Genomic DNA, 14,115 nt, shown 5'->3' with positions numbered 1-14,115 from the left:
CAGGGGTCTAATGGCGTGGGCTGTCTGCAGTGTTGTTGGTCCTTGTCGTTGTTACTCTACATGTTCATTAAATGGCCACGTTTTCAAATTTGGAGCCCACTGTGGAGCGTATGACGTGTTTCCGCTTTGGCGTATCGCTGGTCTTCCGTGTACAGTTACCATAGTAACAGTCCCTGCTTTTATAGACCAGCGTTCAGAGCCAAACTGCAGCAGGTAAAGTTTCCCTTAAGTTTCCATAATTACACGAAAATGATCCTGTTCTGTCAGATGATAGGAATATATAACGTTTCATCACACTCACTCTCGTAAAGATAGCGTGTATGCCAGCTAAATTACCGTAAACCTAGGATTAGCTAACTTTATTTCTTTAGCAAAAGTGATATATCATTCAGAATTACGAAGCCAAATATTGATATAATCTGTTTAATATTCTTCTCAGCCATGAGTGCGGATGCACTTGTCTCCCTTCAAAGCCAGCCCACCTCTGTAGACTACAGTGGGAAGGTTCCTGTGGAGCACCTGGACTATGATTACATTAAAGAATGCAAAGATGTGAAATACCTGGAGAAGATCTTGAGACTACTGAGGTAAAAGTCATGTGAGCTGTAAATGAGATGAGGCAAAACTGTTTTTATACCTTTGTTTTGGACACTTACCCACACATCAAGTTTATTCGTCATTCCATCATCATGGTAAAAATGTATATGCAATATTGGAAGTAGAGTACATAAAGTAATTATCACCAATTTTCCGAAGGGTAATAGAGCACACAATACAGCCGCATGATCCTGACTGAAAATACTGCTGGGAATTCAGGCTTTCAGAAGATATTGTCTTATTTTGTGTAAAGGTCTGGCGATGAGGGCATTTATCCTCATCTGATCAAGTTCTGTGAGAGTCACCTGGAGAAACTGGACCCTAAGAGCCGAGCACTCTGGAAGGAAAACCCTGTGGCAACAGCAGCCAGCATCTCTGCAGAGGAGTGGAGCCAAATTGTTGATGAACTGAAGGTATAGTGTATTTATATTATAAATCCTGCCTACTGCCTTCTGTTCTTTACATCGCTGTTTCTTTTCAAATTAGTCAGAAGCATCTGAATATTGAATATTTTTCCCTTTACAGACGTGGGAAGAAGAAACCAAAAAGACAGAGAGTTCACTAAAACAGCAGCCAGTGTTTGATGATATGGTGAAAGAAAATATGCCACCTGTTAGAGGGTCAAATCACTCTGTTCCACTTATCCAGGTAAAACTCATCTCCTACAATGTACATAACCATGTTTCGTATAGCTATGTGTGGAAGATGACAAAGTCTTTTTAAATCACAGAATTCAGATCCAAAATCAAACGGGAATCCCTCCAAACGTGCTCTCCCACGTGATTATCAAGAATGGGACAAGTGAGTCATTTTGTCTAGCTACATTTGTCCATTATACTCAGAAGAATGAACACACTGTTTCAGCAGTTGCAGGCACTGTATCTGACACATTTCCCAAGAATCTCACTTTGTAAAAAAGGTCTTAGCTAAGCTTCTTTAATTAATCCACAGTTGAACCGTTGAAGACTTTACAGCTAAATATCTTCCTCTCTATTTCTAGGTTCGATGTGGAAAAAGAATGTGAGAGAATTGATGGAAACATTGTGAGAAATGAACAACCTGCTATTGTAAACACGGGATACCCCAAAGTCAAGACTCAAGTGGATACTTCATGTACTGCATTATGTTTATTTTATGGTTATTGACAAGCAATAAGTGTAGTTTACGTATGTGCGATATACTGTGTGTGTAAAATGTGTGGTGTCTGTAATACATCCAGTGCTGACACAACAAGAGAAGCTTGTCCTGGCAAACCGTGAAAAGGACAAAGGCAACGAAGCCTTCAGAGCACACGATTACGAAGAGGCAGTAGCATACTATTCCAGGTAAGGCTCTTAAAACATTGATTAAAGAAAGCAGTTTACATCTCTTGAGGGAGATTATGTTTTCCTGCCTGGCATTTTATTACCCTGCTGTCTTTCATTGAAGTCCGATTTCACTCCCATTTACCATTTGCCTCCAAGTGTTTCTCCATTAACCTCATTGTAAAGAAAGGTCTGTTTTTATTTTTGGCCTTCCATTACAGGAGCCTTTCCATTATGTCAACCGTGGCTGCGTACAACAACAGAGCCCAGGCAGAGATCAATCTCAAGCACTGGCACAAAGCCATGAGGGACTGCCAGAGAGTACTGGAACTGGAACCAGGCAATATGAAAGGTGCTTCTCCATTTATGTAGCACTTTATCAAATATAAAACAGAAATATGATGTTTACTTGGGATGCTGTCTTGTCACATACATTTCTAACTCTACAGTGCAGTAGCATCAATTTGCATTTATGTCCTTATCCTCAGCCCTGCAACGTCGTGCCACTGTCCATAAGCACATGGGCAACTTCCAAATGGCTGTTGAGGATCTGAGGATGGTGCTTAAGGAAGAGCCGCACAATGCTGCAGCTACTGTAGGTAACTGTAGTACTAGTGTATGTCCACTAGGTGTCACTGTATTTGTGTGAGATCAAAACAGATTGAAGCTGCTGCAGGTATTTATAAAATCATGTGTCTGTCATTGCTGTAAATGGAAAATGATGTAGTTCTACAGTAGTTTTTTGCTAAAAGGTGGGCTCAACCTGTGTTTAATTTAGTTGTCATGTTTCACACTGTTGTATTAGGAATTGTTATGTACAATCACACACAGGCCATTCACTTTAGCTCAGTTATCTATATCCTGATTGCCACATTGTTCTTATGTGTGAATTATTTGCAATGCAGCAACTTCTGACTGAAACTGAGAAGAGGATGACAGAAACTCAACCAGGACAGCAAAGCAAAGGCAAAAAAATCCTCATCAAAGAAGTGGAAGAGGAAGAGGACGAGAGTATCGGCGAGCTGGAAGCAGAGCAGACGGGTGAGATTTGTTTGAGATTTGCCTTCAAAATCAATATCGATAATTGATTTACACACACACTCACACACACACACACACACAAACACACACACACATACTATAAACAAGCCAGTGCTCATTTCTAATTGTATGTTCAATTTAAATGAACTGAATGTTCCCCAAGCTATATTTAACATAACATGGACAGTTTAATTTAGTCTCTTTTAAAGGTAAAATTAAGCACTAAAATCAACCAGTTGCATGTGTTTCAACATGTTAAGCCTGAAAATGGTTGTTATATCAATGCAGTGCATAGTGAGGTATAAGCCAGTAATTACCAATGATTACAATTGATTTAAAATTCACTTCAAACTAAAGTAAGAACTAAATGGGGCAAATCTGTAAGTCTCTGGTAGGTAAACTAGCTGAATAAGCTCGGTTTACAGAAGCAAAAGAGCTTATACATGAGAGCTTGCTCAACATACACTTAATATTCAGAGCTTTGTATTTTTACACCACACTATCGTAAAGCTTGATGTAGTCCCCATTGTAGAGGCCTGGCTATGGATTTGCTCTCTAATCCACTCATTATTTCTACAAAACATGTGAGGTGAGGTAGCTTGAGGATTTCTGGTAATAGAAGGGAAGTAATTTTCCCCCACAAGCCCACACTATTGTAATATAGATAGAGGAAATACCCCTCGTCCCCCTCGGGGTAAATGTGACATACTATGTGTGCCTATGTGTGTTATCCACCCCACCCCCACCCAGGACTTTCATAATTCACTGTTGAGAGTAGCTGCTTCCTGGAACTCCCTCTTTTAAGTGGCTCTGTGTCATGCCTGTTCCAACCCTCCCCCACTGTGATGTAACGCTGACTGCTTCCTGTGGGTGTGCTTCCCCCCCTTCCCCTCCTCCCCCATACCTCTCTCTCTTGTTCTCTCTCTGTCCCTCTCTCTCCCTCTTTCTCTCTCTCTCTTCCTCTCCCTCCCTCTCCTTTTCTAGTTTGTCCGGTTGAACACAGCCAGCCTGTGGGAGGGGAGGAGAGCTCAGCTGCTCCTGCCGAAAGGGGAGACATGGGTAACGCGCAAAAGAAGCCCCACGGCAGAGGGGACGGGGGTCCTCACAGCGAGTCCGGCAACTCCCACCATGGACACTGGAGGGGCAAGGGAGGCAGCTCGGACAAGTACAAACTCGGGCAGGAATCCAAGGATAAGGTAGCCAATGGAACAGGCAAGAGGGGCTCGACAGCTTCGAACCAGGCTGAGCAGAGCGGAGGCAGCAGCAAGGGAACTCCTGTTGGAGGAAGTGCAGCACAAACTGTCAACCTCGATGCCCCATGCGGAGCCCTGCCTCTACCTCTGTCCCGGCTAAAGAATGAAGGGAACCTGCTGTTTAAAAACGGACAGTTTGCCGATGCACTGGAGAAATACTCACAAGCCATTCAAGGCTATACAGAATCAGGTAGGTTTCAAGAGCCCTCATGGTTGATGCTGTTGTTATGATTTCAGTCTGAGGTGGTCAGTAGTTCAGTCACATGGTGTGGAATGAATGGTTGACATATTGTATTGAAGAGAAGTAAATTATGAGCCAGAATGTTTAACTTTTAGACTACTATTAGTGTGTTATAACACTAAGCAAGGGCCTGTAGATTAACTTGACTAATGTTTCATAATCTGTCTCACCACAATTTGAATAGCTTCCTGGTGTCTCCTGTATCTGGCCGCTACAATTGTAAATCAAAGGTCATGACCTTGCTCTTACAATGGCAGCCCATCCATTTATCTCTTATTTGTATTATCTCACTGCAGGATATAACAAACCATCACAAAACATCACATTTGAATACCTAACCAGCAGAAAGCTAGCATCCAATCAGCAGCTCACATTAGTGTACATACAGTGTAGAAATGCTTCCAAATATTTTAATGAGAGCTGCACAGGAGTTTAAATGTTGGGATGTTTGTGTGTTTAGTGACTTGGTCCCCGGAGCAATGCGTCACCAATGTAGCTGCTGTGGCGTATATGGACAGTGTTTTCAGTTTTAGCTTCAGCCTGGCGCTAAGCCTCTCAGCTCAGGTCTGCTCCAGGTCACATGACTTGCTAACCACTCACTGTGAAATTGAATCTGTGCGACCGCAGCTATAATTCTCACAGGGAGGGAGAGAGTAAGGGGATTGATCGATGGGATGGATGGGTGCCGCTTGTCAGGCCTCGCGCGCACACACACACACACACACACACATCCACACACACAGTCTTTTTGGTGCACTGCCATCATGTTCTTACTCCCTACTGTGCTGCTGGATATTAAATTGACTGGACATCAGCATCATCCCAAGGTCTACCATCTGAATGGTGTAGTGAAAGCTGCGTGTAATACAAACACACTACGGAGATGATACACCGTGAACCCTTTTAAACCCACGTCAACATGGAGCAGTGTCAAAAATGGGACATTTCAGACTCACACAAGTCATCTTATGTTCTCTACACCTGTAAGTGCAACCTGCACATGCTCTACTGTCACAGTAACCTCACCTGAGAAGCTGCTGAGACATCATCATCACGGACACCGCTTTACTGTGTCATCAGCCATAATCTGATTTCATCTGATGAGGTGGCATGCTAAGCTGAGAGCATTTAGTGTAGTGGAGAATTCAGTCCTGTCTCATTTGCCTTTTCTTACACTGATAATGAAAATTAGAACTACCTGTTTGGGGAGTGAAGAGAATAGCAAATATAGGAATAAATATCTTGGAGGTGACAAGCCAAATCATGGTGTCACTACAGTAAAATAACAACACAGGAATACAGTGATGTATTAGTGTAAAAGAAAGTGCTGCCTATCATGTGTCCTGACAACAAGTTCAAGATCTTTGGTTTAACCTGTGTGGAATGCAGCGTCATATCTCAGATAACAAGTACAGATGAAAAGATACGAGTTGCATTGTAAATGTACTGTATGAGTGAACGCGGCTTTAAAATGATTCCATTTATCAATCTGAAGTGCAAGAAGAAGTTTAACTGCAGGTTCGTATTGTGCCATTAAGTGGTTTTGGAAGTTGGAAGAAAATGTCTTCATTCAGTCATTACAGAAACCAATTATTTCAAAACAAAACAAACATTCCACTATAATCATTATTGAGCAAAGCATCTGCATCAGGTCAGAACATGTTGAGTGTCTGATTCTGCAGCAACCTTTAAATATTATAAAGGATTCATACAACACATAAAAAGCCAATAAGGTCTTTAAAGTCTATTTAAGATGATGCCACTTGTATAGATACTCTGTATAACAGTGTAAGATCCATGTGTTGTTTCTAAGTTGTGTTTTTAAAGTGTGATTTATGTGATATTGATTATATTTGTCTCTTTTTATGCAGGGCTTGATAGTCCAGAGGATCTATGTATTCTGTATTCTAACAGAGCAGCTTGCTACCTGAAAGATGGCAACAGTCAAGAATGCATACAGGACTGCACAAGGTGAGAGCATCTGTTTACTGACCTTATAATGAGTGGGAATGTTAGCTGTGGCTCTGACCCAGATTTCACAATTATCACCTCATGTTTGGTCCTGTTTTTATTATTTATTTTTTTAGCATTGTCATTCAGCATACCTCAGTAGCAGATCCCTATCAGTTTATGAGGGGATTTGCTCTGGGGTGTGTTGTAAGGGATTTTAGATTAATCTCTTTAGAAGCGGTTTTATAAGCGGCAAACTCAGAAAATGGAGGAAAAAGCTTCTCATTCAGCACTTTTACACTAACACACTCACATGTACACACTTATAAAATAACAGAATTCTGTAGCCCCATTGAAATGTATCACATACAGTGCTGGATCCAGAAGGACACCGGAATCTGCAGCAAAGGACCCAGACTTGATCCTTTGCTCCCGTCTCATTACGTCTATTTTTACCAACCAGAGCCCTGGAGCTGCAGCCGTTCTCTCTCAAGCCCCTCCTGCGCCGGGCCATGGCTTATGAGTCTTTGGAGCGCTACCGTAAGGCCTACGTGGATTACAAAACTGTCCTGCAGATAGACATCAGCGTGCAGGCGGCACACGACAGCGTCAACAGGTATTAGCCGTCACCTCTCACTTCAGCTGTGAAGACGACACTGACACGCAAAACTGACTGAATGGCTCAAACTGTTCAATATTACAGTGGTCACGAGTCATGACTGTGACTGCCCTTTATTTGGACTGAATAAGGCAGTTATGATGAGAGTATATCTGCTATTAACTTTCATAATGAGTGACACATCATATTATTAGCTGACTTAAGATAAGGAAATAAGAGAAATTAGTGATTTCATTGTGTCTGCCTTACACAAAATAATCTCCATAGTTTGAGCAAATAGAATCAAAAGAACACAAATCAAATGTACAAACACAAAGTGTGATTAGCTGTTAACAGATTGAGCTGCTGTAGAGAAGCAGCTCCAGCTAGAGGTTAATTATGGCTCTCAGACTGTATGTCCTCTCTCTATTACGCAACACGGAAACTTACCTGGCTGCTTTGTGTCCCGGAGCAGTATCAGTATTTGACCTTATATAGTATCCGCGAAACTAAACTTAGACGCTTGCATAAAATAACACTCCACAAGCAGCTGAAAAGTCTTAAATGCGTGTGCTGTGTGTGACTCTGTATGTGCATGTTTATCAATAGCATCCATGTATTAAGTGATCTCTCTCCTTCTGCAGGATCACCCGGTTGCTGATCGAGCAGGATGGCACTGAGTGGAGAGAGCAGCTCCCCGACATTCCCCTGGTGCCTCTGTCGGCTCAGCAGCACCGCAGAGAGGAGCCACCCAGCGCCGAGGTCCTCCAGGCACGAGCAGAGAAAGCCGCCATGGATGCTGGTTTGTGTTTTTTTTTCTTCTTTAAATCAAAAGAACCTCCTCTAAGTTATCCACAGAAACACATGATTACTCAGCGTGTGAACTGGGGTTTGAAGTATTTGTGCAATTCAATTTCAACATAACACAGTACAAATCCTTAAAATTGATCTCAGTGAGAAATCTGGATTAAAAAAATACAAGTGAGACAGAAGAATAATATAACCATGTGCTCTCTAAAGCTCACTTTATATCTGAGTTAGGAAATGCCTCAATGACAGCAGTGTTTTAAAAGTGTCTCCCCCATAAAAGTCACATGTAAGTAAGTCACATGTATTTTTAAAGTACCTTTATAGATCAGATGTCACCAAGTGCTTCACAATAAAGACAAAAAAGTAGTTTACATTCATGCTTGAAATCAGTTTCTAGTATCACAAATTAAGCATTTACATACAAAGAATATGGTCATCTATAAAATATAATGCATTTATATATATTAGAATACACAACAGTATATAACATAGTTAAAATTAACTCCTCGTCAACCAAATGAGACAGAAAAATTATGTGTAAACATGAATGCATTAGTAATAATTATCCAATGCTATATTATATAACAGTAACACACCCACAGGGACTATTTTTTCTGCATTAAGCTCTTTAAATGTTTATATTAAAAGTACATATTTCTACTCAGGTAGGTATTTCTACATTGCAGTCTTTGCTACTTTTACATTCATAAAGTATCAGGATACTTCTTCCACTACTGCTCGACATCACCATATAGACAGGATGGATTAAAATCAACGGTAAATTATGACCCTTAAAACTTTCACTGTTCTCCTTTTCTGTCATTGTCACCCTGAGATATAAAGGAGCTGTTAAAGGCCTAATCTTTATATAAGTGAACGTGTCACCTCTGTTCGCTGACCGTGCAGTTTCTTCATTCCCATGGCCACGCTACAGCTGTTATTTTTAAACTAATGAAAGAATAGGCTGGCACAGTTTTTCTTCCCAGAAGACACTGCAGCAGATTGATTGGCCCTTAGTCCACACTGTGACTGATTGCTGACTTAACATTCGCTGCCTCACGTCCAAGCAAGCCCAGCATTAATTTGAAGGATTTAAACCCTCCCCCGAGCATTACAGCGACGGCGTAAATCCTTGTGTGAGGTTTTTCTCAGGAATAAAGGAGGTCAATTAAACCACATTACAGAATTGTTGATGGAGTGTGGCTGGATTGTGAATAAGCATGTTTATTTTGTCTTCCAGAGAGGAAAGCAGAAGTCCGTTTTACAGGTCTGAAGACAGAGGGGAATGAGTATGTGAAGAAAGGCCAATTCCAGGATGCTCTGGGAAAGTATACAGAATGCCTTAAGCTAAAGCCAGAAGAGTGTGCAGTCTACACCAACAGGTTAGAAACTCACCCCCAGCTTGAACAAACACACACAAACACACACACACAAACACACACACACACACACACACACACACACACACACAGCCAGCCGTCTTTCACTTTCTGTTCCTCACTCTCTTCTGACTGATACTCTACTACTCTATCATATTTTATGTCATGATTTGTCACCGTACAAAGCAGGAATGTCAGCAAAAGTGCCAGAAAATCCGAATCATTCGTTCGGTGAAACTCAAACAGGCTGATATTCCCAGCTGTCGTCTGCCAGGCTGCACGTTGAGCTCTGTGGCTAATCCCGAGCAGTCGTCAGTCTGTCAGTGGTAGTAAATTAGTTCGTATTGTTGGTAAAGTTGGAACAGAGCGACTCAGGAAACAGCTGCTTGCTTTTGGCGCTGTTTATCACGACTCCGTTTATAGCCACCAACTGTATTATCTTCCATCTAGACTGAAACACACACACAGGCACAGGCACAGGCAGGCAGGTCTGACTTCATCCTGCCCTCCCCTGCTCTCTTTCCACAATAGCAGGTAGATTGTCGATCACGTTGCAGAGGAAATGCTGATGCCGACGTGAATGATTTCCCTATTGTGTGTGTTTGCATTCGCGTGTGTATGTTGAGCCCCGCTTGCGGAAAAGGGCTTGCGCATGTATGTACAGCCACGCCAGAGCAAACACCTGAACCTACGCACAGCTGCCGAGACCGTCAGGCTCACAAGCTGACAGCCGATTGAAAAAAAAAGAAAAAAGAAAAACAAGGAGAAAATCTATCAGAGCAAATGTTAATTTCATCTCCTGTCTCATCTCCTTCATATGAAAATAATCGTTTTCATGCTTTCAAGCCTCTATTATCATGCCCGATTCACAGCCGATGAGTCACAAACTCATGATACCTTTTAGTCACGCCTCAAATAAGATTAGCTGCTGGTGACAAAAATAAAAATCACAAGTGACGTGCGTGTATATTTGTGTTTGCAGAGCCCTGTGCTACTTGAAGCTGGAGAGATTTACGGAGGCCAAGCAGGACTGTGATGCAGCACTGAAACTGGAGCCAACCAATAAGAAGGCCTTCTACAGACGAGCACTGGCCAACAAAGGCCTCAAGGTAAAGAAAGCTGACCGTTAAACGCTAATGCTCACCGGTAACAGCTGTTTTGTGTCAAAGAGGCTTTAAATTAAAGTTGTCAAGCACCTTTAAATGATTAATTGCTTTGTATTAATGTCACTTGCACATACTGGGCTCATTATTTCTCTTTTGAATTCACATATTAGCCGATTACTACTCCCAAAAAATGTATTTTATTGTTAATGAAATGGTTATCAACAGTCTTCTACACACACAAGATCAGTATTGTCTCTTATTTCCTGGAACAGGACTACCTGGCGTGCAGCTCTGACCTGCAGGAGGTGCTGCAGCAGGATCCTAACGTGCAGGAGGCTGAGAAGGAGCTGGAGGAGGTGACAGTGCTTCTCAGACAGAGTCTGGCCAACGCCTCACCAACCAAACAAAGGAAGACAGTCCCCATCACAGAGGTAAATACACGTCTTTTTAAAAACAATGAATATTACAACCAAGGGTGGAGACAACATCCCCTGATTTTGGTTTAGTGGTCATACTGAAAATGACACATTTTGAAGGCTTCTAGTATTAAACATCTGCTGCAAAAGAAATAGCTGTCAAATTTTAGATCAGATTAGGAATATATTTTAAAAGTAAATTAAAGGACTGAGTGTATTGTTAGAGGGTTGGTTTTGTCAAAAGCAGAACCCGCTGACAATTAACATCCTATTCTGTTTGTTTTAGCAGCTTTTAGTCACCTCAAGATCATTATTTTGGTTTTCCAACAGCAGGAATGTACTATAAACTATATGATTTGATTTCTTTGCTCAGCCTCACATATGAAACTGTAAGCATTCGTTGGCAGCAAATACACTCGATTCTTGCCCAGCCGGAAACAGAATTGTAGAAAATACCCTTCAATATATGCCAGTGCCATCACTATTCAGCTATTTTTATATTACATTTAGTAGCTCATCTTTTAGGAGTTGAAAATATCAGACTTAGCCATAAATACAACTTCCATGGATATAAAATGTAACTCTGTCTGATGGATGTGTAACTATGTGTGTTGTATCTCAATGCTTCTTTGGAGTTGTAGTTGTATTCTTTTGTAGTCTTCTATAGATTTCTGTCCTCACATTATTGTATCCACAGTCTTTTACCTTTGATCTGATTTATTTCTACACAATCATTGTTTGAGCATTTCTCTAACAAAGTCTATACTGTTTTTTCCCTATATAAATCTACATTTATAACCTCTGTTTATCTTCTTCCCCAGGTGGAGGATGACGAGGAAACGTCAGCCGTTCCCGAGCCAGACGTGGACAACACGATCATCAACCTCCAGCCGACCAACGCCTACGAGTTCGGCCAGGCTTTAAACGCGGCTCACAGCAGCGGGAACGTGGCTGCCTGCGCCGAGCTGCTGGCCTCCATGAATCCAGAGGTGCTTCCACAGTACCTGAGCTCTCAGCTGGACGCGCACAAGCTCAGTTTTATCATGCAAGCGCTAGACTCCCACCTCCTGGAGAAAGACCCCAACCAGGTCTACAAACACCTCAACCACCTGCACACTGCTGACAGGTTCTCGGTAAGAGAGTTGACTTCACCTTCAAAGTTTTGCCACTCACAAAAAACCTTCAATCTAAAAAAGATATTTCACATGCTGAGCACCACATCTAATAAATGATGTTATCACTTCATAAGTAATCTGTCCTCTCTCCACAGCAGCTGGGCTTTTGCAGATAAATGATGATACGCTCTATTTACAGGTCGTACTGATGCTGCTGGAGAAGGACGAGCGCCGCCACATGACTCAGCTGTTCGAGCATCTGTCAGCCGTAGAGAGCACGGAGTTCACGAAGAACGATGTTCAGAACCTGGCCAACAAATACATCTGACCCTCCCCCATGTCCCCCGCTTCCCTGCTGCTGCTGCATGAGCTGCTGCGACCACTACAACAACTCTTGGATCTATGCAAAACACTGCACAAGAACTGAGTACACAAAGGCAGGAAGCTGCAGAATGTGCCCCCAGAGCAATACAATGGAACTGAGTCACGTTCACTGTACTGATCTGTGCTGTAAATGATTTAACACTGTATATGTTTAAGTGACTGTATAAGGACTCTATTTTTCTCCTCCAGAACATTTTTTGCTATGCAGATTTACTTTTGTACCACCACTAACACATTCGCATTGTACAGCAAGCACAAAATTGGGGTACTATGGACCTTTTCACTTTAGCGTATTGATAAACAGGGTCCAATGTACATTATTACATAATGCTACTGGCAAGTGCTTCCCCTACAGGTAGTTGCGTTTGCTCAGGACAGGACTCACACTCCCCACCTCACCCTCTCCGCACTGAGCTCAGTTCTTCTGGTCCTTGAACCCTGTCGGTGCTTTGATAGCAGTCGCTTGATAAGCGAGCTGCTGTCAGAGCGACACGGCGGACACCAGCCAAGATCAGAAATGATATTCAATGCACGCTGAGTATTACCTAGGAAAGGAGTGAATGAGCTAATTTGCTACTCAGCTAATTAAGATGTTCCCTGCGGCAGGATCGAACCATAAGATAAAGTTACAGTTTTATCTCGACTGTATGTACTGAATTATCTTTATGGAAGATGTAGGCGATCTTATTGCTTTCTGATGAGCTGATATCTACTGACAGTGTTTTAGGAAGCTTACATGACTCAGATGCTCTTTTTGTTTGTTTTTCAGCTATGCAATTAGATCTTCATTCTATTGTAAAGTCAACTCTTAAAAGGTCGGTGTCTGTGTCTTTTCCAGAATGAGCGACACTAAGTCACTATCGCCCTAGTTTGTTTACCAAATTTAGCCCGCTGGCCAATGACATCTGCACATTCCTCTTCAGCAGTTGAGACGTACAGATGTGTACAGATGTGTACAGATGTGCGACACACTGGAGAGAAGCAGCAGCATCTTTTATGAGATGTGTGCCTTGGATTTCAGAGTAGGGTGTCATCTTATATTATATTTTTTGGGGACACTCCTCAAGAGAGAGTATTTGTCATTCTGTAGATTTTATTCAATGTTATAAATGGCTTGGATTTACTCGTCATACATCAAACATATACTGTATTTTCACTTTTACTTTTTTTTTCAAATGTATTTTATTCTTATTTGCTAATTTAAAGATCTTCTGTTCATGTATTTAATTATTGAATTTGACTGCCTGAATCCAAACCATTCAGTCTTTCCAATGTTTTATCAGTTCTACATGAATGTACCAAATTGAGTTCGGGGGGGACGAGTTGAGGGGGGGGGGGCAAGAGGCAATAATTTCACATGCTCCACAGATTCTCTTCACTGTGGTTTTAATATTATATTTCAGTAGAGATGTAAAAAAAAAAAAATTGTGTTCAATAGTCACAATAAACTGGAACAATGTAAAGCTTCTCTTCTTTATGGTATGATGAAATTATATAATTGAGAAATACTTGGAAAAAGAACAAAGATGACAACATTTCATATAATTTTTTTTATTTTTCTGATATGCATTTACACGCATATAAGTAAAGCAAATTACCAAACAAATATACAAATACCTTATGCCATTCTGCATTTATATCTGGCACTAGTGTTCAAATTAGGATCAAGCGACTGGAGTTTTGGTGATGACTGAGAAACAGAAACCGGAGGAGGAAGGGAGGGGGGGGGCCACACACAAAACGACATGTTGCTTTAATGGGGGGAAGGGAAGGGAAGGAGGGGGGGTAGAGGAGGACTGCAGCATGTGGCCTGATCCGCCCAACCGAACTGAGTGTTCGTTCATTAACAGACTTTGGGTTGAAAATACCATTCAAGATGCTTTTTAACCTACCTGGTAGAGAGGTTCACCTGAGCTGACTC

The 14,115-nt window shown here is 41.7% G+C and overlaps 1 protein-coding gene across 1 annotated transcript; it reads left to right on the top strand.

Moving 5' to 3' along the window:
- The first annotated feature begins 441 nt into the window (after positions 1-441).
- Positions 442-13,502, top strand: spag1b (sperm associated antigen 1b). The gene is made up of 18 exons (XM_062423342.1): positions 442-587; positions 851-1,010; positions 1,123-1,245; positions 1,328-1,398; positions 1,598-1,710; positions 1,817-1,922; positions 2,123-2,253; positions 2,390-2,496; positions 2,807-2,942; positions 3,927-4,385; positions 6,308-6,407; positions 6,850-7,002; positions 7,629-7,786; positions 9,035-9,176; positions 10,156-10,282; positions 10,552-10,710; positions 11,517-11,828; positions 12,010-13,502. Exons 1-18 carry the CDS (start codon positions 442-444, stop codon positions 12,136-12,138), a joined length of 2,832 nt encoding a protein of 943 aa, XP_062279326.1. The 3' UTR covers positions 12,139-13,502.
- The last annotated feature ends 613 nt before the right edge of the window (positions 13,503-14,115 follow it).

Source organism: Scomber scombrus, chromosome 7 (genome assembly GCF_963691925.1).
Source record: "Scomber scombrus chromosome 7, fScoSco1.1, whole genome shotgun sequence".
NCBI lineage: Eukaryota > Metazoa > Chordata > Actinopteri > Scombriformes > Scombridae > Scomber > Scomber scombrus.
Note: the sequence above shows the minus strand (reverse complement) of the source record. Positions and strands in the feature narration are given on the sequence as shown.

What these genes read in the sequence shown, in the direction of transcription:
- spag1b (XM_062423342.1), top strand. Translation starts at nt 442, where the DNA reads ATGAGTGCGGATGCACTTGTCTCCCTTCAAAGCCAGCCCACCTCTGTA. An exon ending in AAGATCTTGAGACTACTGAG is followed by an intron (nt 588 to 850) that starts GTAAAAGTCATG and finishes TTTTGTGTAAAG; the next exon opens with GTCTGGCGATGAGGGCATTT. An exon ending in GACTCAAGTGGATACTTCAT is followed by an intron (nt 1,711 to 1,816) that starts GTACTGCATTAT and finishes TAATACATCCAG; the next exon opens with TGCTGACACAACAAGAGAAG.